Source organism: Colletes gigas, unplaced genomic scaffold (assembly GCF_013123115.1).
Source record: "Colletes gigas isolate AHSC1104 unplaced genomic scaffold, ASM1312311v1 Colletes_gigas_Sc00010, whole genome shotgun sequence".
Taxonomy (NCBI): Eukaryota; Metazoa; Arthropoda; class Insecta; order Hymenoptera; family Colletidae; genus Colletes; species Colletes gigas.
This window is the reverse complement of record NW_025106639.1, coordinates 5,773,161-5,797,711: the sequence shown is the minus strand read 5'-3', so window position 1 is coordinate 5,797,711 and position 24,551 is coordinate 5,773,161. Positions and strand designations below refer to the sequence as shown.

Genomic DNA, 24,551 nt, shown 5'->3' with positions numbered 1-24,551 from the left:
CAATCATCGCGAGGGACGTGGGGAAATTACCTTATATGGGCAGCGGCATGCAAGCGACCGCATACAGACGTCGCGCGTCGTTCTGTGCGCATGCCGCATAGTTTGCGTGCGCACGACGCGAAACATAGATGACAGTTTTAAAACACGCCGAAACGCGACAGCACAATATCGAAACGGCGGCAATCGCAAGTACGCTCTATCGATAAACTTAACGTATTTCAACATATAGACTTTTACGTACGTATATCATTAATAATTTCTATCTTAAATATATCATGAGTTTATCGCGTTCACTGTTTTAATTAATAACAGAATTAAATTTGGCACCAACGGTTTCAAACACGGTTTACGATCGATGTTACTTCGATGCCTCATTTTTACACAAGACGAACATTATGAACACTCTTGACACCCAAAAATAAATCACGTTAAAATATTCACATAAATATATTTCACCTTAGATATGACAAAATATGATTAAACACAATTTTTATATGTGTGAAGTACAAGATGCAGCAAAATATGTAATCGAAGAATTATGGAATACGAGTAGACTATCGTAATACAGCTACCAATTGTACATCTTAAACGCATAATTAGTATATTTAAATATTTTTTTTATACGATATACAAGATGCAGTAAAGTATGTAGTTAAAAAATTATTAAATACAAGTAGAATATTATTTTAATACTGCTACCAATTATACATCTTAAACGTATATTTAATACATTTAAAGATTTTTTTTTTTCTTTTAAATACAGTTAGTCCCTTCCTTACATATTTCTAAAATAAAATTCGTAGTCTTATATTATAGACAATATACAGATTAACTAAAATAGGGAACGAAGTTATGATCTGTAAGTGTAGAAACTGGATGATTAAGAAATACTGAAACGAAATATGCTGTGACTGATGTAATGTAAACCATAGTAACAGATGCTAGTTAACTCAAATAAACCAATCTTACATTAAAGATTTAAAAGACAATTTATTTTATAATATATATTGTTTCATATAAAAACTGAGTATTATAAATGACATGTATCTTAGCCTTAACTTCTAAAGCATCTTTTGTAAGCTTGGAAAATAAGTCTTCTAAAATTCATACTGCCTTTACAGCAATCTTAAAAATGTAAAATGTAAGATTCTCGTCATCCTAAATAAAAATATGAATTCCTCTACAGTTTTTTTTAATGATATACTGTTTAGATACATGTATGTACAATTTTGGCAAATTTACGAATTATGGCAAACACATGCTGCATTTTGATAATACATTCTAATTAGCATTTTATATTAATATATGTAAAAGCATTTATTATATTTGCGAATCATTGTACCAAATAAGCTTCTGACATCTTGAATAAATTAAATTTTAGGTTGAAATTAGATATTTTTGAATAAATATGTACGTATGTTTTTCTCAGCTATCCTGGTGGTATCTAAATTAATTGTATGCAAGTATAAAAAAATGTCTACTTTTTAATGAAAATTACAAAACTTTATTTATTCAAGATATCATATTCATGTTTATATAGTAAAAAGAACAATCCAGTGGAGAGATAGAATACACGAAAACGTATCTATATTTCTATAGATATTAATAAAAATCATTATTATAGTGTAATTATTTAATCTATCCAATTTAATAATAATTATTGAATTAACTAGACAAACAAAAAGTATACATCTAAAAACATGTTTTTGTCCTTTTATATAGCAAATATATATATATATATATTTGTATATATATCTAAAAATTTAGCCATTTAAATTATTTGAACTGTTTAGAGAATATGTACAAATTTTTGTTGTAAAACATATTTTGAAGCGTCTGTGGCCAAATCATATTGGCAGTAATTTGCAGAGTATATAATACTTGTAAGATGCTACAGAATTATACAAAAATATTGAGAAATATGGTTACCTTATGATGTATCTGATACCAAGCAATTAGCTATTGTATAGTTTGTTTATTTTGTCATACATAACATAAAAAAAGTGTCGCATATTAATAAATTTAAATCATGATTAATATATTCGAAATTAATACCGATTTCTGTTGTCAGTTCAATACTCGTTTCTATCAAGAAATAAATAGTTTTTCATTTCTAATTTATTGCTTTTATCATGAAAAATGAAAAATTAATAATCTACACTCCCGATAAAAGATAGAAAAGTCATATACTGAAAGAGGAAAACAAATGCAATTACATAGTTCTTAAATAATTCAAATCGTAATACTTTTTTTAAGTACTCCTTAACAGTATTCTTCAAAAAATAAAAATGTTTTAACAACATTGAAATTGCATCCCTTCAAATAGAATGCACTAACTATGATCTTGCAAATATAACTATATGGTAGGAACCACCTATTATCCTTTCTAAACAAAGGAATTATTACTTATAACAGAAGTATTAATGTTATATGAGAACTATACACAAGCTAGTTTCTCAGTCAACTGTTACAAGATTTTGTTCTTGTTTTTACAATTAAACAGATCAATCAAAGACTAAGGTATGCACGTTTGGATAACTACACGATAATGTTTACAACTTAGCCTTGAAATAGTTTTCTGATTTCTAAACCTAACAGAACGTTAGATGAGTCCCCGTTTTTTCTTATAATCTTCTAAGTTCAGAGATCGCCGAGGTCCTGTATCTTTAATATTACTAATAGGCTTCGGTAATACACTAACAGGATTATCTAAAAAAAAAAAAACAGGAAATAAAGATGTCGTATACACATTGATGTAAAATATTCTTAAAGCAAAAGTTCTATTTGGAATACGTATCTGGGAAAATTGTTAATTTTTATACGAAACTTACTTGGAATCGGTACTTCCAAATCTATTGTAATGTCAAAATCATGAGCATTAAATAGATCTTCGGTACTTTGTTTTTTCTTTGTTTCTTGTCCATTTTCTTTCTCACTATTTACTGTTACTGTTTCAGTTTGTTGAAGAGCTGATTTATCATTTACTGGAACAGTAGATGATACCTCTTCATCATCTGGCTTATAAACCATTCTTGGTTTTGTACTTCGTCTGGTAAATGGGTCATCGACCTTTTTACCTTTATTAGCTTTAATCTCTTCCTATGGTATGAAAAATATATATATTAGATTATCATGTAAAATTTAAACTTCAATAATTCTATAACATCTTGTACAAGATATTATTAAATTACCATAATAGCTTTCTCAGCTTCTTCAACGTTCTTCTTTCTGTTACGGTCATTAATATAAGATATACTAGATATTGTTGCAGTACGCATTTTATCAAGTTCAGAAGCACGCTCTTCGAGCTCGCCCAATTCTAGATTAAGCCGCGAAGCAGTTTCGTCGTCACCCCTACAATTAGCTGCGTCCCTTTCACGCATAAGCTGTGCCTTTTTCATCGCGTAATTGTATGGATTTTGTTTAAATCTTTCTTTTTCTCGTACTATTTTCTCTATATCTTCTTCTTTGAATTCATATACCAAAGCTTCTTTAATATCTTTCAGTTTCTGTTCAACTTCTTCAAACGTAGGCATGGATATCCCTTGCAAAGCACAAGTTTCTTTCCATTTGAAAAATTCAGAGTCAGTAAACTCTTGATTTGATACAAATTCTAATCTGAACACACGTTCCTGAATTCCGTGCCTTAGTTTTAATCCTTTATTTGTTCTTGTACCACCAAGTTGGTAAATTTTTCCCGTTTCGCAAACACCACTAATTTCAGCTACTCTATAGACAGGTTTCCCATTGTTATTCCCAATACCAATTCTAACAAAACAACCTTGTACTACTCTATCGAAGAAAGGTAAATGTACAAATCTCTCCATTTTATGACGAGATAATCTAATTTTATTGAGATCTTCCTTGGTACCGACGTATATCGGTTTCTTCGGTTTGGCCTTAGTACTAGTAACAGATCTGAAAACAAAATATTTGTTATTTTATTGTTATTTCTTTATTTTGTACTTCGAGAGGCGGATACTGACTTTTTATCGGTATCAGAATCGGAATCCCTACTATCGCTCGAAGACGATCTACGATGTGACGACGGCTTAGCAGTTTCTTCGTCTTCGCCGCTATCCGACGAACCGCTATCGTCAGAATAAATATCAGACGCCTTGAGCTTTGTTTTATTTGCACCTCCCTTGTGATCATCTTCCAATTCTTCCTCTTCAATATCCTTTGATTGCTGTTGCTGTTGTTCTATCCTTTGTTTCTCCTTTTCCTCTGATAAAACAGAAAGAAAATATTAATAAAAATCGATAATCGTTAAATAAAGATTGTCGATTTATTAACCCCCTCACCTCTTTCTTTCTTCTCTTCTCTTCTTTGTTTGAGAAGAGACATTGCATGGAACTTTTTATCTTGCTTCTCTTCTATAGTTTTCTTGCGATCTTTACTTCTCTCTTTAGGATCCGGTGCTCTATCAACCTTTCTCTCTTCAGCATTCTTCTCTTTCTTCCGCGATTCTTTCTGCTTCTTTAATTCCTGTTTCTTCGCCATTCTCAATTTTTTTTCAATTTCAAATCTCGTTTTCATAATTTCGCGTTGTTCAATACGTTTAAAAATTTCCTGTTCCCTTTCTTTTTCTGTCATTTGTGCAAGCCTTGCTTGGTCTTCGGCATCACCCATCAACTTGTCATCATAGCCGTCATTAAATTCCTCTTGACTGGAATCAGAAACACTAGCATCCGAGTCTGAAACCTCACCTAAAATTGTAAAAGTATCGTTTAATTTCACAAGAATCATAAAGCAGTTTTAAAGTATTTTAAAAAAAAAATATTTACCTTCTTCGGGTTCAGAAATTTTTTCAGGTTCCTTCTCGCTAGCACTTTCTTCACTACTGGACTTTGTCATCTTTCTTTTATTTCGTTTAGTTGGCACTTTTTTTTTCTTACTTTTACCAGCTTTTGCACCCCAATCATCGTCCGAATCTGATGTATCTGAATCATGTTTGTCTTTTTTAGCGGTTCCTGTGTCTTCGTTAGACTGAGAATCATCTTGAGTTTTTCCTTTCTTCTTCTTAGCAAGTGACAATAAGTCCTAATCCACGGGACAAACGTTTAATTAAAAATCAAATGTTTTTCTATACACCGAGCGAATTTCTGATATAAACATGCAAGATAAAAACTATCAGAAAAACAAATTTTACGTGTAGTGTCTCTCTCATTCAAAGATCGGTCTATTGCGCTTCGAATATAAGTGAACATTTTTTATGTATAAAAATTTAAGCATGTATCGTTTAACGGTATAACAGGTTATGTAAAATAATTTTCGTTCGTACGTAGTTTCTTGTGATATTATTTAAATGTGCAGAAGTTGATGCGACGCAAACAGTGTTACTATAGAAATCGGATTGCTCAACATTCGAAGGTTAACAAATTGATTAAAAACATAAAACAGAAGATACGCAACATGAGATTTTTATGTAAGGTTATATCAATTTACATTATCCAAATCTGAGCCACTTTCCGACGCACTGCCACTACTATCAGAGTCTATAAGAGCCTGATTCTTTCTCTTTGGCATTGTCACGAAAATTTGCGCACGGAGATCGTGAAAATTGCACGCCCTCCCAACAAAGACAAATCTAACGTCATGCAAGATACAATAAACTAGGAAGACCGCGTAGAACCAAAGACGTTAAACATCAACGACGACATGATAGCGTAACGGCTAACGGAACCCCGCTTGTTTCTTCAACCTAGTATCAAAGTTGAAACAATTAACTCTATGCCTTATCGCATACAATTGTTACATGTTACTCGTTAATGCACACGACAATAAGGTATTCCTTCTAATAATATATGATTTTGTTCGTTCGCTCGAAGAATTGTAATTTTAACTCGTGCATCAATTTTGCAGGTGCAACATTACAAGTTAGGGACATTTTCTTCCTTGCAATGGCGATCATGAATGTTGACACTTTTTGCCGTCAATGGCGTACAATAGACGCACCTGTGTCGATGTGTCAGAGAAATTTTGTACTATATTGGATTTTATATGACGTTACTATCAAGCAGTGAAATGTAATTATAGGAGTGGCATTTACGAATTAATTGTAATAGATAGTAGTGGCGTAGAGATCGTGAACATTCTAATTACGGATGTTTAAAATTAGAATATTCAATGGCTGTGAATATGGAAGTAGAAAAGAACACCTCCAAAGTGGTTGACACTCAACTTTTGCCGAGCAATTCAATGGAATTTAACGATGCTATTCAAAAAGACAACGAAAACGCTCGAGATCTCGGGGATTCGTTTACGTCCCTTGAAGATAAAACGTTCGATAGCGAGGAGTGCGATCGTACTATTATATACGCACAGCTCGAGGATCCCGAGATTTACGCGAAAGATTTAGACGATAATCGGATAACGAAAGAAGAAAAGCAGGAAGGAAGTATCGAGAATAAAGGGAAAGAATTATCGCAAAACAAGAAAACTTTAAAGAATGATAATAAGAGCCAAAGATCAGAAGTAACATCAGAGAACCCCACTGATAGATGTGTATCACAAGCTCCATTAGCTTTTACAATTGATTTCGGGAAAAAGGAAATTGACGCGAATAAATATCAGAATTTATTTGAAAGGTACAATGCAAGGCATAAACGAAATCTTTCCACATCTAAGGTAGGCACCTTTATCCGTTTTAAATACAATTGTATAAAATTAATAAAGAATGTTCAAGTGTTATTCAAACAGTTTGACACATGCTGCAATGATGGATGTGATTTGAAAGAATACGATTAAATTTTCAGGTAGAAATAAATATGAAAAAAACTGGCACCTTATGTTCTTCAAATTTAATGCAAAAACAAAAAGTTTCTAGTACACATTCTGAAGGTTACTTTAGCAGTGAAGATGATACAAAAAGAAAGACAGATCAATTATCAGAGAAACTGAAACAGCTAGGTAATTTTATTAAATTGAATTAGAGCATAAATATTATACCTTTATATATAATACTATGTTATAGTATAGAAAGTATACTGCTTGAAATAATGCTTAATTACTTTTATAAATATTGAAGACCAATTCCTTTTGAAGAATAAATTCTCTATAAAGGAGTACTGTATTTGTAAAGTATGAGTCATGGTGAAGTCACCTTTTTAATATTCTTCTCAGGTAACTTCAATATATTCACAGTATGTAAGCAGCCATCATATTAAGGACTCTAATATAGAAACAATATATTTTCTATGCTATATTTTACTTTCATATTTCTAAATCTCTGGTTTATCGCTGTATTTTATATTATAATTTTAGTAATAATATACTCTTTATTTTTTTAGGATCAAAAACATTCTTGAAGCCTTCTCACACAGCAGTAGAAACAGAGTCCCCCACAAAAGTGACAAATTTTCAAAATAAACAAGACTTGATGACTAGATCTTTTGAACAGTCAAAGCAAAGTAAACTCCCTCAAAAAAATCTTTCCTTGGAACTTGGTTATTCAGGGAAAGTGAATACAACATCGTATTGGGTACCTCAGAAATCTGCTACCATAAATGATCTAAGTCGAATTCAAACAAACAATTATGACGACGATGCGGAAAAATTATATACAAAAAATATAGATCAAGAAGACGATTATGATCATTCGTCTGATAATATCTCTGAAAAAGTCTCAAACATCAATTATGCTAGGAATAGAAGTATCAATGCAAAAGGACACAATTTATCTAGCGTTAGTTATACAGTGGATGTGGATCCAGATGAACAGGCTGAAACAAATATAGATATTTTTAATGTCAGTAATGTTGATGGTGGATCGGATGGTGCAGTCAGTGAAGCAGGAACATACACGATATACAAAGATTACACAGACGAAGAGAAAGCAAGAATGGATATTGACAAAGTATTTAGCGTTGGTATCTTAACTGAGAATGAAAGCAAGGATGCATGTATTCATAGCTTTAAGGTAAATTAATTGCACGTTAAATGTTCGTTGTTATCAACGCTTTAAATAACTGATTTCGTAGATGAGTGTTTCAAGAGACAACAATACATGGATATCAGAATGGGCTACTCAAGTAGCAGAACACAATTCTCTTCCACCAGCAATTGGCGGGCCAACTGGTCGTACTCCTCCGTTAAGTCCTTCCAAAATACCGTCTCCTATTCATACTAGATCTCAAAGACTGGCTCGTAGTCGTAATGTACGATATATTAACCTATGTGTGGTATTATATATGTATATATTATATTTACATAAGAATACGCACTTCCAGGAACAAAGCGACAGTAGCTTAGATGCGGAATCGTACTTGCGAATAAAAGAAAGAATAGGCTTAATTTCAAACCAACAAATACTGATCGATTCGGGTGGAGAATCGGACGATGATACCAGTAATAGTTATAACACGCCTCCGCACAGTTCCCAACGGACACCCGTGCACGGAACTTTGACGAGGCGGGGAAGTCTATCCGAATCTCTTTTTAGAAGAATTAACACCAGTGAAAATAGGAGAAGTATTCGCAAGTATTTGAGTTCAAACAAATCTAAGACTGAAGATGCAAGTGCAGAATTAAGTAGTCCGTCCAAAGATTTTGCTTCCCTTCATTTAGGAAGGCGAAGTAGTTCCTTGGACAGGTAAAACAAGCAATTTTATGTACATAAATATAGTTCGTATTTTTTGGTTATAAGTTATTCCCAAATATTGGTTCCTCACGGCATAGGCGAGAATGTACATCTGATACAACTGAATCTAATACGTCCAGGAGAAGTAGTACCAAGTATTATCGAGACGACGAAACTACGTATACAAATAGCCCCGTTTTGAGCCGCTTAAGACCTTCTACTCCAAAATTAACTAACAGTCCGATCGTAACCCGTAAGACGGTTACAAAAATTGTTAATTCGCTAGTGTTAGAAAAAACCAAGCATTTGGCGAAATCATCTACAGAAGCTAAAAACATTGGATACTTCACTTGCGTCGAAAACAGGTGAGCGTATTAAATAAAATCTAAAGCTGCTTTAGGAATGCAATACTAAAAATTTCACCCTTTGAAGCCCATACATGTTAAGAAAATCTAACAGTACCGCAAGTTACCACGAAGGAAGTGTCGGCTTTAGCAATCAGGAAACAGCGACAAAAACGAACAGTGTACTGCAAAATAGTCCAAATCTTCAACGTAATCTAAATATCCAAAGATCGTGCAGCAATGCGAATATCAGAAATATAAAGTCGCAAAGCCATTTATCTCGTCGCAGTAGCTTTAATAGTAGTGACATCGACAGAACGTCTTCAGGAGGAAGGTGTGTCGCTGCTTCTGACAGCAGCAGTGAAACTGGTGAACAACAAGTAAAACCTTCATTAGCTTCAATATCGTCTGGAATTAAATTAAATCGAGCTTTTAGCATAAGAAGAGCTAGGTATGTTCTAATTTAAAAAATAAATGTAACATAAGTAACCTGGTGAAATATCGACATAATGCATTTAAACTTTTATATTATACAGATTAAATTGTGAATCTGACACAACTCCAAATACAACACCCGAAGAGAAACGCAAACGAGCACAAAGCGAAGTAAAGTCAGCAACACCCGCGAACAAGCAACAGAATTATCATCGAAGTCGTGCAAGCAATGTGAGTGCACATTTCAAAGAACCTTTAAAAAAATCAGAACCTATAAAACCTAGAGCAGTATCTATATCAAGAACCGATAGTACCAGACTTAGTATAAGAGTACCAAAATCATCTCATGTAAGTATACTTTATATTCGTATTTATATATTATACTTTAATTTATTTTCACTGATTTTGAACTATTTTTTTTAGAATATTTCTAATATACAGCGACCTAATCAGAAAGTGAATAAAGATCAGAAGTCTGGTAGAAGTAATTCAACATTAACGTCAAAGGAGGTGGAATTTCAAAATTGGAAAAGGAGGAAAAGTTACGATCCGATGAAAGCAGCCGCTGAAGGGAGAAAAAAATTAATAGATAATTCGAAAAAACATCACAGCACAGAAGATAGTACAGGAAAGTGAGTACACGGTCATAAAATGATTGAAACTATTCAGCATACACGATTAGAACCGTTGAAACGAGTAATCATTTTTTAGTCACGATAATTCTGTATTACGATCGGCAAGTTTCCATGGAACTGGAGGGGCTCTTTCATTGGCTAATGAATGGTCGGACAACGAATTAAATTTTACTCGGAATGACAATCAAGTACCTCCACCGTGTAGTCCACAATTGGTAAATATAGGCATATATTTTTTCTAAAAAAAAATGGCATGTCTTTGCCGTAAATAAATGTTATTGAATTTTGAATGAACAGGAAAGCGATAGCGATCTGGAAACATCGTATTACTTACAAACAACAAAAAATGTTGTATCAGCTATGTCAGCTCGTATTACAGTTTGTCGTTCACCTTTGGTGGATTCAGACAACGAAAGCGATGAGGATACTAGTCATAGTCTACATAAGAATACATCAAAAACATTACATCAGCCTAGTGATACAGAGAGCAGCGACGATCGCCACCATACCACACAGAAGACAATTTCAAATACAAAATATAATAGAGCATTTAGGTAAAAATTGTCAATATTTAATTAATCGGTATTACTGGTTTAGGCTTGTAAGCTGCATCTTCTGAGAAAAATTTTCCGACGTTGTCGGTTGTCAATATATATATTATAAAAATTTATTTATAGTTTACGCAGAGCAAGGTTAGATTCACAGCCAACAAAACTTCCAACAAACATAAATAAAAATAAATCAGTCACGCACGATACTCGTGGAAAATCTGAATCTATTACAAGTATTAGTAGAACTGATTCTGGACGCTTTAGTATGCGATTAAATAAAACTTCGAATATTGTATGTATTTCTTTCGATCCAGAATACGCATGTTTGTGTAAAGGACATTCCTAAACAGATATTGTTACTATAGGGCTCTAAATTGAAACCAAAAGAAGCAAAGAAATCCGCAACCCCCAATGCGAGAGAAGTAGAAATGCAAAATTGGAAACGTCGTAAAAGTTATGATCCTATGAAAGCAGCAATGGAAGGTAAAAGAAAAGCAGATTTAGCCAAAAAAACTACGAATGCAAATCTTTCTCCAAGGTAAGCGGCTGTTTATATCTATTAATACAGGAAATTATATGAAAGCATATTTTGTTGGCCCATTAATATAAAAAGTATTTCACTGTGTTGGTAGGACCGATAGCGATCGATAATCTAATGATAAGAGACCATCGGTACAAGCAAGTGGTACGAAAATGACTTGTTTGACTTTGCGATTTAGATTTTGTTAAGAGGTACACTAAAAAAAATGTAATTTTTCAATGTTATTGCTATTTTTGTAGGACCTCTTGAGAAAATCGTATTGCAATAACGCTGCTTTTTTATTTAATTTATTTCCACATTAATTCATTGCCTATTACAATGCACAATTAATCTATGAATACTATGGATGTATTACCATTTGATTTGATTTTTTTTATGTGATGATTGCTTTTACTGTATCATATAAAAGTTACATGTAAAATCCATACTATTCATTTTTGACTTCATAGTACATTTGTCAAATGGATTACGTTTTAGTGAACTCAGCTACAAAAACGTTCATTTCTTTTTAAACATGTTACTTGTCATTTGAAATAGTTAGAAATTAAACTAATACGTACAAGTTCGTATAATGTGTATGCAAGGCAGAAATTTCAGCCTAGTTTATTTCGGCTTATTAATGCAATACACAGCTAGATTAATTTATTAAGCCTTATATATTGATTTCTTTTATTTGCATGATCCAAGAAAGAACCAAGCTGCTCTTGGTTGAATGAAGCTGCTTACATAAAAATTTTTAATGAACAAAATTACTGCAGCTTTTACAAAATGTTATGTTTTATAGGTACAGATCTCTAACACGTTGAAATATTCATTATAGTTATTTAACAGATAATCATCACTTATAGAGAAACATAAAATGTTTAGTATCTGGTTCTTTCTTTACATAGTCTTAGCTGAAGAAAAATATTATTTGCTTTGTTTTTAGTCATGTTGCAAGATCGCGCAGTTTCCACGGCTCATCTGGATTTGGAGTTAGCGATTGGAGCGACGAAGAATTAGCTATATCCGCTGACGAATCTGCTGTCTATTAAAGGTTAAGCTATTAACGATATTATATGAATGAATTAAGTTACATGAATTTCGACTATAGCAATTAATGTACATAACGAATAAGAACATTTAGTTCTTACTGAATTGCTCTATGAATAGTTCTATACATTTAGAATTATATTAAATGGAGAAGAATGTTAAAAAATCTTTTCTATATTAAAAGATTCTATTTTTTGCAACTTTTAACATTAAGAAACTATAGATCTATATGGCTATCAGTACTGTCTTAAGTTGAAATATCACTATTTAACAAAATTGTTGTCCTTATATTTTAGTTTTTCTTTAAATGTATTCATGTATACCATTTAATACTGGACGAATTAAGAAAAAGAGAATAAGTCAAAGTGTTCTGAAATTTGTGGTAAAGATAATAGTTCCAAACTTAGGGCCTAAAGGTAATGAACACTAAATATACAAAAACATTTGTGTAATTGGTTTAATTGTGATTGGACCAATCATATAGCAGTATAGAGGCATTAATATCTCGACATTTCAGTTTTCAATATGATTATTTGTTTATTGAAATAGCATTATTATTTATCACATTACTTATTATAGTGATTTTTGAAAATAATTTTTTACAATGCTCTCTAATTTACTTTGATCAAAATTTACGATCTTTTTATTTAATGTTGAAATCAAAATGTCTCGATAATAATTTTGAAAAATGATTAATTTCTACTAAATACGGAATTATGCATATTGCTTAATAACATATTAGGAAAGATATTCCCATATATCATTAATTTATATATGAGCTCTCTGCATTTCAGCATAATTATTGATGCGTGCAAAGAAACATTGCTACTTGCTCCTGAAATCTCCGATGAATTATTGTAATTATTTTTCACATCCAATAATTTAATAATTAATGTGATCATAGTATGCTTTAAGACAATAGTATATATTAATGTATTATATTTTATTATTGACCAATTTAATTGTACATGGTTCTGTTTATTATAGATTGTGTAAATATTAGGTAACTTTTTGAATTGATTATAAAAAGAAAAGATTAACTTGCATATTTGCTTTTTAAGATAACAATGATCAGTGCATCAATATTGATCTGAATAATCTAGAAATTACATTCGGCTCATTAATGTATAATTATAACATTGTCTAAACAGAAAATTTGAATATGCGCTTGTTCAAAGATTTATACTGTTTGGTTGTGCTTACTTGTTGATCCGTTATATGTATATTATACAATTTAGACAAATCAATTATTTTTATGTGCTTCTCTAATCTACAATTGATTGTACTGTAATTTTTACTGCATAATTTTTGAAGTAAATGTTATTTATTTTATTTATCAATGAATTTATAAACAAAGGTTATTCATATGTCTGGTAGCATTTTGGAAATAACATTTTGTGGGATGTATATATATAAGAATTGCATATCATTTTATCAAAAGTTATGCAGTAAGGTACATCATATCGTATAATACATATAAAAGAAAAATATATCAACGAAATGCGATATAGATAATGTTATATTTTGTTGAAAGCTTATTTTCAGGAAGATTTCTTTACAAAAAATGTATGCTCTGCACATTATTATTATTATTATTATTATTATTGTCAAAATGCACTTGTATGTTTTGTTTCAATAACCTAAGAAGGTGCTAATTGTAAAGTTTGTTTAATTTAGTTTTCCAAATCCCACCTTTCCACTCAGTCGTAGAACGTTAAGTAATTTATAATTAGTACGCGTAATATTTAATCGTTAATCGACTGTAATTTAATCTAGTATAATATATTTTTCATTCATTAGAACATCGATGGCGGTAAGGCTTATTTCATATACGAATAGTTCTTCCGAAAATGGTGCAAGATAAGTTGTACGTTATAGAACAATACGTTTATACCGTAAAGATTTTTAATATCATGTTAAAGATATGATGATGCATATACGTACTATTGTTGCAACTTGTTTTAATATGGATATTCATTTCACGTTCTTCCTCCAAACGTGGGCTTCCATTGTGAGGGTCATTGCGATTGCAAAATCACTACTACACTTTTCACTATGTGGAATTGATGTCCATAAGTCTTCTATTATTCTATTTTCTAATTACAAAAATAAGAATCATAATATTTTATACTTGTCATTTACTTTATCCTTTAACGATTAGTTATACGTTCGCCTATGTACAATTATGTATTCGTTAATTTCTCGATTTAATATAATCTTAGTGTAATATGACGAACTAAGACAATTTTATCATAATGTTTGTTATTTTTGTAATTTTAGGTGACCCATATACACATGAAATTACTATAGACAAATTCTCCCTTTTGTAACACATACACATATGTATATGTATACATACAACATCCTGATGACGACAACAGGACTCAAATGCAATTTCGTCATCCTAAATTTTTGTTTTACTTTAGCATAGGAAACAACTTAAAATCCTGTATATACTTGTATGCTAATGCAAGTTACATATACATACTATTTAACTACATATTATTAAGCCTATATTTCACTTGTTTTAATTCTAGAAAATGATGATCTTTGTTATATTTTATATAGATTATATTGCGTTATACATGCGATCTACGACTTTTTCAATGCATTTCGATGCAACGACCTTAAGTACACGTATGTTCATACAATATAGAAAACGCAATATATTTTTCTATCTGCAACGTCTAGCGGTAGACATAAATTTGAGCCTATTGTTAAATGGTTTTGTATAATAATTTTTAGAATCTGCATGATTTATTTTTCTTATATACATGTTGCCTACGATGTAAGAATAAGTAGTACATAATTGGTATCTTAAAATATATTGTAGAACATCTTGACATGTTTGATAAGTATAAACTAATAAATGATAGGAGAGTAATGTATTTGCTCTCTTCACGAATGGAATTAAAATAATGTACCCATCTTACGGATATTATTTTTTATTTTTAACGTTAACCCTCAACTTATCGGATAGTATATTGATAATAAATTAAAAACCGTAATAGAAGTAATGTAAATGATAAAATCGTATGGCTATGGGTCTCGAATCTCGAGTATTCTTGTTCTTATAAGCTCAGAAAAAAAACGCGGTTTAACACAATTGCAATTTATTCGTTTTGATCAACTGTGTGTGTGTGTGTGATAAAAGTATCAGTGAGTAGGAAATACGCGGGAGAAAAGCTTATAGCTTTGAACGACGACCACGTGAAACACGGTATTTTGATTACTCCTACTACATACATATGTACGTGTTTTAAATTAAATTTTCAGAGGTAAAGGAATAGTATTTGAAAAATTAAGAGATAAAGATGAAGGTACCTCATTATAAGGTATGCATGTTTTTTCGAATAATAAATACAAATTTTATTATTTGTATATAACCTTAAATATGTATGTATACAACGTGAAATCATATAAAATATTTTCTATCATAGGCAAATATAAACGATTTAATGAATCCCTCTGACGACTCAGCACTTGAAAGTGATGATCATGCTAATGATGAAATTAATGAAAGTGAAGATCAAGAAGATGAAGGCAAAGAACAGGGGATGCAAGAATCCAATGCAGAAGACAATTCCCATTTAATGTCTGTTAAAAAGAAAAGAAAAGTTATCAATGATTCTACTACCAATACTACTACGAAAAAGAAAAAAAAATTACAGCCTGATTTATATAAACAACCAACAGTTGAAGAATTAAATCAACTTAGGGAGACAGAAAATTTGTTTCATTCCAATTTATTCAGATTGCAAATAGAAGAGATGCTAAATGAAATTAGAATTAAAGATAAATATAAATCTCTATTTGATGTTTGGTTTAAAAAGTTACAGATGACTGTGGAATCAATGGATGAAACAAAGCAATATCGGGTTAGCAGTTTTATTCTAATGAAATATGAGGTATTGGAATAAAATGTCATGTTTTCAAATTGTGATTTTAGCTTGCAGATAACAAATTTCAACAAGAATTAGAAGCGCATATTCCAATGCCTAATATAAGGAAAAGAACTAAAGGGGAATTTGAATTTCTTAAGCCATCAAATATTGTTGTAGTAGGGTCTTATGCATTTGATGCTACAGTTGGCCCAAACATTACAGTAGATGTAATGATTGAAATGCCTGCTAAAATGTTTCACAACCATGACTATCAAAATTATAGATACATAAAAAAGAAGGCAATGTATTTGGCATATCTGGCATCTAATATGACTGTTGATATTGCACAGGACAAAAAGTTTGTTGGAAATAATTTAAGGCCAATGTTAAAAATTATACCACCTGGAAAATTAGGTAAAAAAGTTAATGCATTGGTGCACATAGCAGCCCAAGAAGAAAGCTTTTCTCTAAATAGATTTTTACCAGAGAAGAACAGTGTTAGACCTGAATGGTTTTTCAAAGACAAAAAACATGGTATATTTTAGATATCTTGGATCTTTTTATTTTTTAAATTATATTATTTTCATAAATCCAATATTTACAGAAAACTTATCACCTACACCACATTACAATTCTATAATCCTTCATGATTTAACAATGTCAAGAATGAATATAGAAACTATGAAAATGATAAAAGAATATCCAAACTTGAGGGATGGTATAATTTTACTGAAGATATGGTTAGCTCAGCGTGAATTGACAAAAGATTTTACTAGTTTCAATGGATATGTCATAACAATGTTCACTTTATATTTATTATCCATTAAGAAGTTGAATACATTTATGAGTAGTTATCAAATAGTTAGGAATGTATGGATTAATTTAGGTAAGGTATAAATAAAAATGAATTATTTTTCTTTATACCAGACTAATAATTAATGCCCCTTTATTTATTAGTGCAAGTTAGTTGGTGTGAAACAGGAATAACAATGAGTCAGGATGAGAATAGTGAACAAATGATTTTGAATTATAAAAAATATTATGACTGTGTATTTTTAGACCGTACTGGTTATCATAATATTGCAGCATACATTACTAGTACTACTTTCTCATGGGTACAACAAGAAGCAAAACTTAGTTTGAGCCATTTAGACACTGCACATGCTAATAGCTTTCAATCACTTTTCATGAGAAAAGTGCCATTTTACAGAGCATTTGATCACCTTATATGGTAATTATTTTTATGTAATCTGTAGTAGAAAGTAATATACATAGTTTTAAATTTATTTGCGAAACTATAAAGTTAATCAATCACGCAGTTTCAAGAATACTCAACTATTAAAGAATATAGTGGATTCTAAGTCAACTAGCATTGACAAATTGGACTATGGTCCTAATTACCGAGACCAAGCAATAAAAATTCTTCATAATGTGCTAACAAAAGGATTAAAAGACAGAGTACATCAAATTTGTGTTTTACCAAAGGAATTTGCAGAGTGGGATTGTACAGAAGATATACAGGATGATATTGGAAACATTTTTATTGGACTGGAATTAAATCCAGAGTTTTGTTTTAATATTGTTGAGAAAGGGCCTGAGGCAAATTTGCCAGATGTGAGTGAACTGTTTAAGCACTATAATAAATAGTGTCAGTTCCTTTTAATGAAATGAATATTAAATTACAGGCAGTTGCATTTAGAGAGTTCTGGGGCAAAAAATCAGAATTACGCCGATTTCAAGATGGATCTATACGGGAAGCAGTAGTTTGGTCAAAAGGCAAAACAATAGCATCAAAAAGATTCATATGTAAGAACATTGTAAGTTTCGTATTACTGAACAAATTAGGCCTTTCTAGCGATCAGTTTACGTACATTGCTAATGATATGGAAAAATTGTTAACATTATCAAAGGTAAATATACTGGATTTAATCATTATTTTATTTGCATATATATAAATAAATCTTATTTAAACATTTAGATGAAAGTAACGCATTTTGCTTACGGCACGGGCGAAGAAGCTGCTCTAAAAGTGATAAATGTACTTGATAGTCTCGAAAAAGATCTGATGTCTCTTACAGACCTTCCTTTATCAATACACGGTGTTCAAGGATCTAGCGCAGTGTTTCGATATACAGATGTTTTCCCACCACTCGCGACAGTTTATCGACCCGATGATAAACTTATCGAAGAAGGAGAAATGTGTTTAATGTTGTCAGAAAATGTTGATGTAGCTCCTAAGTATGTTTGCCCACTTGAAGTGAGCTTGCAGTTATCAACCAGTGGAAAGTGGCCAGATGACTTAGAAGCATTTAGAAAAACAAAAGCTGCTTTTCATATACAAATTGCAGAATGCCTTAGACAGCAGTACACGTTAAAAGCGAATGCAAATTTCTCGCATGTCGATGTATATAAGGTTATTATGTTTATTACGGTTGAATGAATAATAGGATTAGATGTAGACAGTTTGTTGAAATGTAGTAATATGTTATTAGGAAGGACTTGTGTTTCGGTTAATAGTAGCACACCAAAAAGAAATTAGTTGTTTAAAGCAACAAGTGACTGATGACGGGGTCGTACAATACAGAGATAATGAAGATTCAATTGAATTGGAGAAGAAATTGTTCGAATTACCAAAACTAACTGGTGCTTTACATGGGTAAGCATAATTTATAAAGTGTTTCATTATTTCTTCATGATCGGAAATTAATACGATACTACTTACTTGGTAGTTTGTATTCTCAACAACCATCCTTTGGAGCTGCTTGTTGCTTAACAAAACGTTGGTTATCTGCCCAATTATTAGATGATTCTCATATACCAGATATAGTAGTTGAGTTATTCGTGGCTTCAATGTACTTAACACCAGCACCATATAGGCCACCCCAAATGCCTCAAGTAGCATTCTTGAGAATATTAGAAATTTTTGCAAGAGGCCATTGGAATACAGATCCTATTATTGTTAATTTTAATAACGAAATGTCTAGTAAGTATTTCTAGTAACATTAAAGACCATTGTATTTTCTGTTATTAATATATATGGGATAATAGGTGAAGAAATCGCGGCTGTAGAAACCCTTTTCGCATCGTCTCGCGACTCTCTGCCGCCGTTATTTATATCTACTCCCTACGATCAGCAAAAATCATTATGGACTAAAAAAGCACCAACAACTCTAATTCTAAATCGTATTACTATGTTGGCAAGACAATCGTTAAAATTGTTCGAAGATCAACTTCTAACAAAAGATGCATTAGATGTTAAGCCTTTATTCAGGCCACCATTCACGGAATACGATTGCCTAATACATTTAATGCCACATATGGTTCCTAGAAAACTACAGGCAATTGACGTTAGCAAAGAATATCAAGTCCTCAACTGGCATCCTTACAAATCACATTCAGAACAGAAGATACCAGTTGTAGGGTTTGATCCTGTACAATGTTTGTTGAAAGAATTACGAGTAGGTTAAAATATTAATTATTCTCTATAGTATTTCCTGTTGAAATACAAATGTTTTTACGATTTTGTAATTAATTATTAATGTTGACATTTTTAGGACGGTTACAGCGAATTTGCTCTATTCTTTCATGATACTTATGGTGGCACAGTAATAGGAGTGTTACTGAAACCCACTGCTTTAGAAGTTAAAGATTTTAAGGTATCAAATATCAATTGTCGAAAATGCAACAACGACGGTCAATTGGTTTTAAATATTCCCGCAATGATCCAAGACTTTTATGTGCTTGGAAAGGGTCTTATAAAAGCAATCGATGTTCAATCAACAAAATTTTCTTTAAGCTGATGCTTTCCTTAAACCATTTTTCTAAACTCGAAGACTACATTTTATATTACTGTAAATAAATTGCAAAAATATAAAATACGGAAAAATATGGACTTTTCGAAAAGATTCGAAACATTCAAGATACACTAGTAACTCCAGTAATCGAAGGTGTAACTAGACAAGATGTTTATTTATGAATAAATGGACAACAACAAAAACGGATACAACGCATTTATTTAAATAAACACGGTATGTGCGCGTAAAGGTAGTTACAAAATATTCTATAATATTGTATCATGTTACTATTTTGTAAATAATTTATACAAAAATAATTTCTGAAAATTTGTAAACTAATGCATTTATTTACTAGTATTAATGTATATACCTTGTAGCATAGTTCGCATACAATTATAAATTTGTTAATTACTTTATCATTAAAGATCTTATTTCCGTATTCAATTTCATAATAATTGCATCATCAATTGTGTAACTGCCGGTTTTTAAAAGAGAATCACGTTCTTCAAGAAGTGCTTGCAGTCGTTCATCATTTTCCTCTGATTTTTTGAACTTATTTTTATCATTATTTTGTGAAATTTTTGGACCTATATTAGTTGGCATGAAAGCTTGACAGTAAGTATCTTTTTCAATAAAGGATGATTTTGGTTTAATCACGTCGATTTCCTTCTGAATTTCATTTAACAAAATTTTATCATCTGTTAAAGCAGTAGAATCTGCAGATAATATTTGTTCTAAACTGCAAAAATAATAAAAGTAACATAATTTTCTATTTTAATATTTTACATATTAATTTTTTTAAATCATACATACTCCAAGTTTTGCAATTCTTCTTTGCTATTTTTTATTTGAACTTTTATTGCTTGCTGATACTCCGTTTTCATGCGATGTATTTCACGAACTGCTTTTGCCCATTGTTCTTTGAAAAATGATTTACTTTCAAGCGCATTTTGTAATTTTTTTTCAAGTACTTTTAATTCTTGTAACAAGTTTGTTGTTTGGTCTTGCGTCAAGGATCCCTTCTGATAAATTTCTAACTCTTCCGATTGTTTTGTTACAAACAATTGCAACCTTTCATTCTCAGTACTTAATTGTTCGACTTGCGTTTCTAAAGCAGTCTTTCTTTTTTCAAGAGCATTAATCTATAATATATTAAAAATGCGTAATTTTTCATATATTTCGGAAAGTAAGCGATCTTACTGACCTTTAACATAAGTTCTTCTTGCATTGTATGAAATGATTCTTTAAGTTCTCGTAATTTTGTTTCGTATTTCCATTGCAAATCCTCATTTGCTTTAATTAATCTAGTTTCTTTTTCAAGACTTTTCAATCTTCGTGTTCTTAAGTCGTCTGTAGCACTATTTAAACTGTTTGCCAACATTTTACATTGCTCAACACTACACGCAAGTTTTGCTTCTAAATTTTCACGATGTTTTTGCCATTCTTCGCTTAGTAAATTTAAATGACGATCTTCTTTTCTTTTTAACTAATTTGCCGAAGAAAAATCGTATAGAATATATTTCTATTAATTTTATATTAATGCAGAATTTTACCTCAACTTTAAATATTTCTTTTTGTCGTTCTTTCCATGTCTCTAATTCATCAACTATTTTGTATGCTAAACTATCATCCAAGATTGGTGGTCCTAAATTTTCACCTAATTCGAAAATATTTGTACTAAGGTGTAACAAATAATTTGTTTTAATACATATCAAAATGTGTAGAACTTACTAGGTGTTTTTTTCTTAATTCTGTAATATGGACCATGATCCTCTAAGTTCAACATAATATCTAAATTACCAATATTATTTTGTTCCATGTCATACAATGGTATATCGCACTGACATTCGGACTGAGAAGGGTTTATTAAATTTTACTTGATATGTATATGTAATTTAACAAATATTTCGTTATATTATATTACCTTATTTTGATGAAATAATTGTTTTATATCAATTACATTCTGAGATATACATGTTTTGTTATTTCCTTCTATTTTATATATACTAATCTTGGGTGGAAAAGATAACAATAAATGTTTTATTTCATTTGTTGCTGATATAAAATGTAATTTACACCCTACATCTTGTAATTTCACTTTTTCTCCTAACAAAAGTGGCATTTTTGGACAAAATGTAGACATGATTTCAGTTTTTGGATGATGTAATCTGCATTCACAATGGAATATATGGTAAATTTAATAATCTTCAGTAATATGAAGATGTTAGAATTTCAATTTGTAAATTAGTAAATACCGAATTTCTATATTTGGAACTGTTAGTCTTGGAGATATTGATTTAATTGCTATCAATAAAATATTCAAGCAATAGCAATGATATGCTTCTACATTTTTAGAGTAATCATTGACACTGCACTGACATGGCAGTGTGTCAACCGATTGTGAACTTATGACTTTAGTTGGTTGATCTTTTACAATTTCATAATTTAAGGAATGTTTATTTGGAACATTGCATCCATTTGAAAAATTGAACATTTGAACTCCAGTGGTATATCTTCCAAAGTCACCAGCAGGATTTCTATGGTAATCTATTTCATTATAATTCTGGAAATCATGTTAACATAAATATAAATAATCCAAAGTTTCTTTCCTTTTATCAATGTCTGTGTTCACAAATTTGAATTTACAAGTTAATGGACTTACTATTTGTTTTAAATCAGATCTTTGTTGGTTAGTAGAATTTAGAGCAACTATATCATTGAATACTATACTTGGAACATCCATTGCTATATCTGTTTTATCTCCTACATATTGTAATTTTAGTTGTAAGTCAAGATATGAATTGCCAAACTTTATTTCATCATTTTCAATAAGGTCTTTTTTGTATAAATAACACCGTTGATTCAAAGTATTGTTATTACTTGTAATTTTTAGAAATTCTTGAATATCATCGGTAGGAACTAGTGGTTGTAAATTAACTTCTGACTGACCTATTACATTATCTTTACATTTCAAATATACGAACAAAAATGGCTTTGCTTGTAAATATGATTTCAAAACTTTTAAAGAACTCCTGATCCTTATTACAATTTTTTCATTAAGCACCCAAAGCTCTCCATGTTCTTTTTTAGTCTGATTAAAATATACATCATTTTCTAATATTTTACACCAGAAATATGAATTATCTTTCATGTCTGTACAATATTCTGTTGGTAACAATAAATCTATATTTGTTGCAGATATGGCTATGATATTCATCAAGAATAATTCATGACAGCTATCTAAGGGGCCCAATTGTATAAGACGTTCATCACGAAGCAAAATTGGAGTTAGTTTATTAGGTTCATAATCTGTTTGTTCAAATTCTTCAGAATTTTTTAACTATAATTTCATACATAATGTAATGCTTATAAATATTTGTGTTATCTTCAAATATCAAAGAATACTTCTAGTATAGAAAATGAATTATTACCTCTGACCGAGTATTTAATATTGTAGATTCTTGGTCATGTATACTCAGACTGAGAAGTAGTTCAGGTTTATGTATTTTGAGATCACTTTTCAATCCTAATAATTTATGCCAATGAGACTTTACATTAACATCTTCATTTTTAGGAAAAACTTGTGCAGATCTTAGACTAAGCAAAAGATATCCCAGTTTCTCTTTACCATCGTTGCTCTTTGAAGCAAAACATTCTAATTTTAACGGAACCTGCCCTGACCTCATTCTATAAAGTTAAGGTTTTTTGAAATAATTGTATTTTTAATAACTTTTTGGTTTCTTTATAATACATACTTTCTTAGTCTATTCTTATTTATTTCCCAAACCAAGGCATGATCATATTGAGGATTTGGACTTGGTTCTATAGCTTCAGTTTCTAACGAATGCCCATTTAAAGTTGCAACCACCAATGTGGGTAGTAAAATTTGGTCAAAACCTTTACCTACAGTTATTAATACAAGAATTTCGTACAGTGATGCACCTAAATTGTTTGTCTAACTTAAAACAGACGCTGAACTTAAAAAGTTTATCTTTGTTCTATTAATATTCAAATATATTTGATATATTCAAAATTATAATAAAAGAAAAATAGCTTTAAACAATTAGAATCTATCGTGTTACATTAATTGTCGGTCAAAATGGTTAATAGAAGGTTAGTAAATAATAAATTATAAAACTTACCTTCCTTTATGTTCAGAACAATTCGGACATCAGAATTCACTAATTCTTCCATAATATGCGTTATAATACACAAAAATAATAAAAAAAAATTCTGCAAACATTTAACGAATATAAAAGAAATTGGTAAAATTCAAATCGGTTTCCATGGAAACGGAGATATTCAACGTCACAACATTTTTGTCTCGCAATGTCACAGATTAGTTAAACGAACGGTACCGTTTCGGACACAAAATCTACGGAAATGTAACATTGGGTAAAAATTAACGTATGTCGCAAAATTTTACAGTTGCAACAATTGTTTTATTCTAGTTCTTTCGTGTTGTTTGAAAATTCAAATCAACGCCATGTTTATTGCCATCGGGTAGATACAGATAGATAATTAGCTGTGCATAATAGCCTGGTAACAACATTTCAATATTTACTAAAAAATATATTTTTATTTAATCTTATCGGAATTCTATAAAATGACGCATGGACATCGAAGGATCGCGTATGCTTGAAAAATCATTTAGTGAGAGAAACGAAAAGAGAAAAGAGAAACGAATTGTTTTTATCAACGGAAAAATCGCTCGAAAGCTTACATATGTATTGTTAGTGGTCGAGCAGAAGGGA

The 24,551-nt window shown here is 30.8% G+C and overlaps 4 protein-coding genes across 8 annotated transcripts; 2 read left to right on the top strand and 2 right to left on the bottom strand.

Moving 5' to 3' along the window:
- Nucleotides 1-1,801: 1,801 nt before the first annotated feature.
- On the bottom strand, nt 1,802-18,849 carry LOC122397876 (RNA polymerase-associated protein Rtf1). Of its 3 annotated transcripts, none has more exons than XM_043397333.1 (7): nt 18,726-18,849; nt 4,788-5,043; nt 4,305-4,709; nt 3,987-4,227; nt 3,192-3,918; nt 2,832-3,099; nt 1,802-2,709 (listed from the first exon to the last, which is right to left on the bottom strand). In XM_043397333.1, the coding sequence occupies exons 1-7, from the start codon at nt 18,750-18,752 to the stop codon at nt 2,603-2,605; spliced, it is 2,031 nt and encodes a 676-aa protein (XP_043253268.1). In that variant the 5' UTR covers nt 18,753-18,849; the 3' UTR covers nt 1,802-2,602. The 3 variants fall into 3 exon arrangements, with proteins under 3 accessions (XP_043253268.1, XP_043253269.1, XP_043253266.1); XM_043397334.1 differs by lacking the exon at nt 18,726-18,849 and adding an exon at nt 5,153-5,421; XM_043397331.1 differs by lacking the exon at nt 18,726-18,849 and adding an exon at nt 5,449-5,663 and having other exon boundaries at nt 1,807-2,709.
- Nucleotides 5,902-12,121, top strand: LOC122397872. Of its 2 annotated transcripts, none has more exons than XM_043397327.1 (14): nt 5,902-6,630; nt 6,759-6,912; nt 7,293-7,921; nt 7,983-8,159; nt 8,232-8,593; nt 8,680-8,946; nt 9,014-9,376; nt 9,462-9,708; nt 9,784-9,992; nt 10,072-10,210; nt 10,293-10,549; nt 10,673-10,838; nt 10,912-11,084; nt 12,016-12,121. In XM_043397327.1, exons 1-14 carry the CDS (start codon nt 6,130-6,132, stop codon nt 12,119-12,121), a joined length of 3,750 nt encoding a protein of 1,249 aa, XP_043253262.1. In that variant the 5' UTR covers nt 5,902-6,129. The 2 variants fall into 2 exon arrangements, with proteins under 2 accessions (XP_043253262.1, XP_043253263.1); XM_043397328.1 differs by lacking the exon at nt 12,016-12,121 and adding an exon at nt 11,179-11,230 and having other exon boundaries at nt 5,905-6,630.
- LOC122397874 (nucleolar protein 6) lies at nt 15,329-23,048 on the top strand. 2 transcript variants are annotated; one of them, XR_006259157.1, is made up of 13 exons: nt 15,329-15,454; nt 15,560-15,997; nt 16,069-16,537; nt 16,608-16,889; nt 16,961-17,234; nt 17,323-17,617; nt 17,689-17,913; nt 17,982-18,416; nt 18,496-18,659; nt 18,733-18,986; nt 19,052-19,461; nt 19,558-20,031; nt 22,996-23,048. XR_006259157.1 is itself a non-coding variant. In XM_043397329.1 (12 exons), exons 1-12 carry the CDS (start codon nt 15,434-15,436, stop codon nt 19,801-19,803), a joined length of 3,513 nt encoding a protein of 1,170 aa, XP_043253264.1. In that variant the 5' UTR covers nt 15,329-15,433; the 3' UTR covers nt 19,804-20,034. The 2 variants fall into 2 exon arrangements, 1 of the variants encoding a protein (XP_043253264.1); XM_043397329.1 differs by lacking the exon at nt 22,996-23,048 and having other exon boundaries at nt 19,558-20,034.
- On the bottom strand, nt 20,206-24,109 carry LOC122397875 (centrosomal protein of 120 kDa). The gene is made up of 11 exons (XM_043397330.1): nt 23,940-24,109; nt 23,553-23,700; nt 23,229-23,484; nt 22,460-23,137; nt 22,053-22,360; nt 21,722-21,965; nt 21,529-21,649; nt 21,351-21,454; nt 21,002-21,283; nt 20,611-20,939; nt 20,206-20,536 (listed from the first exon to the last, which is right to left on the bottom strand). Exons 1-11 carry the CDS (start codon nt 23,989-23,991, stop codon nt 20,206-20,208), a joined length of 2,853 nt encoding a protein of 950 aa, XP_043253265.1. The 5' UTR covers nt 23,992-24,109.
- Between the last annotated feature and the right edge of the window lie 442 nt (nt 24,110-24,551).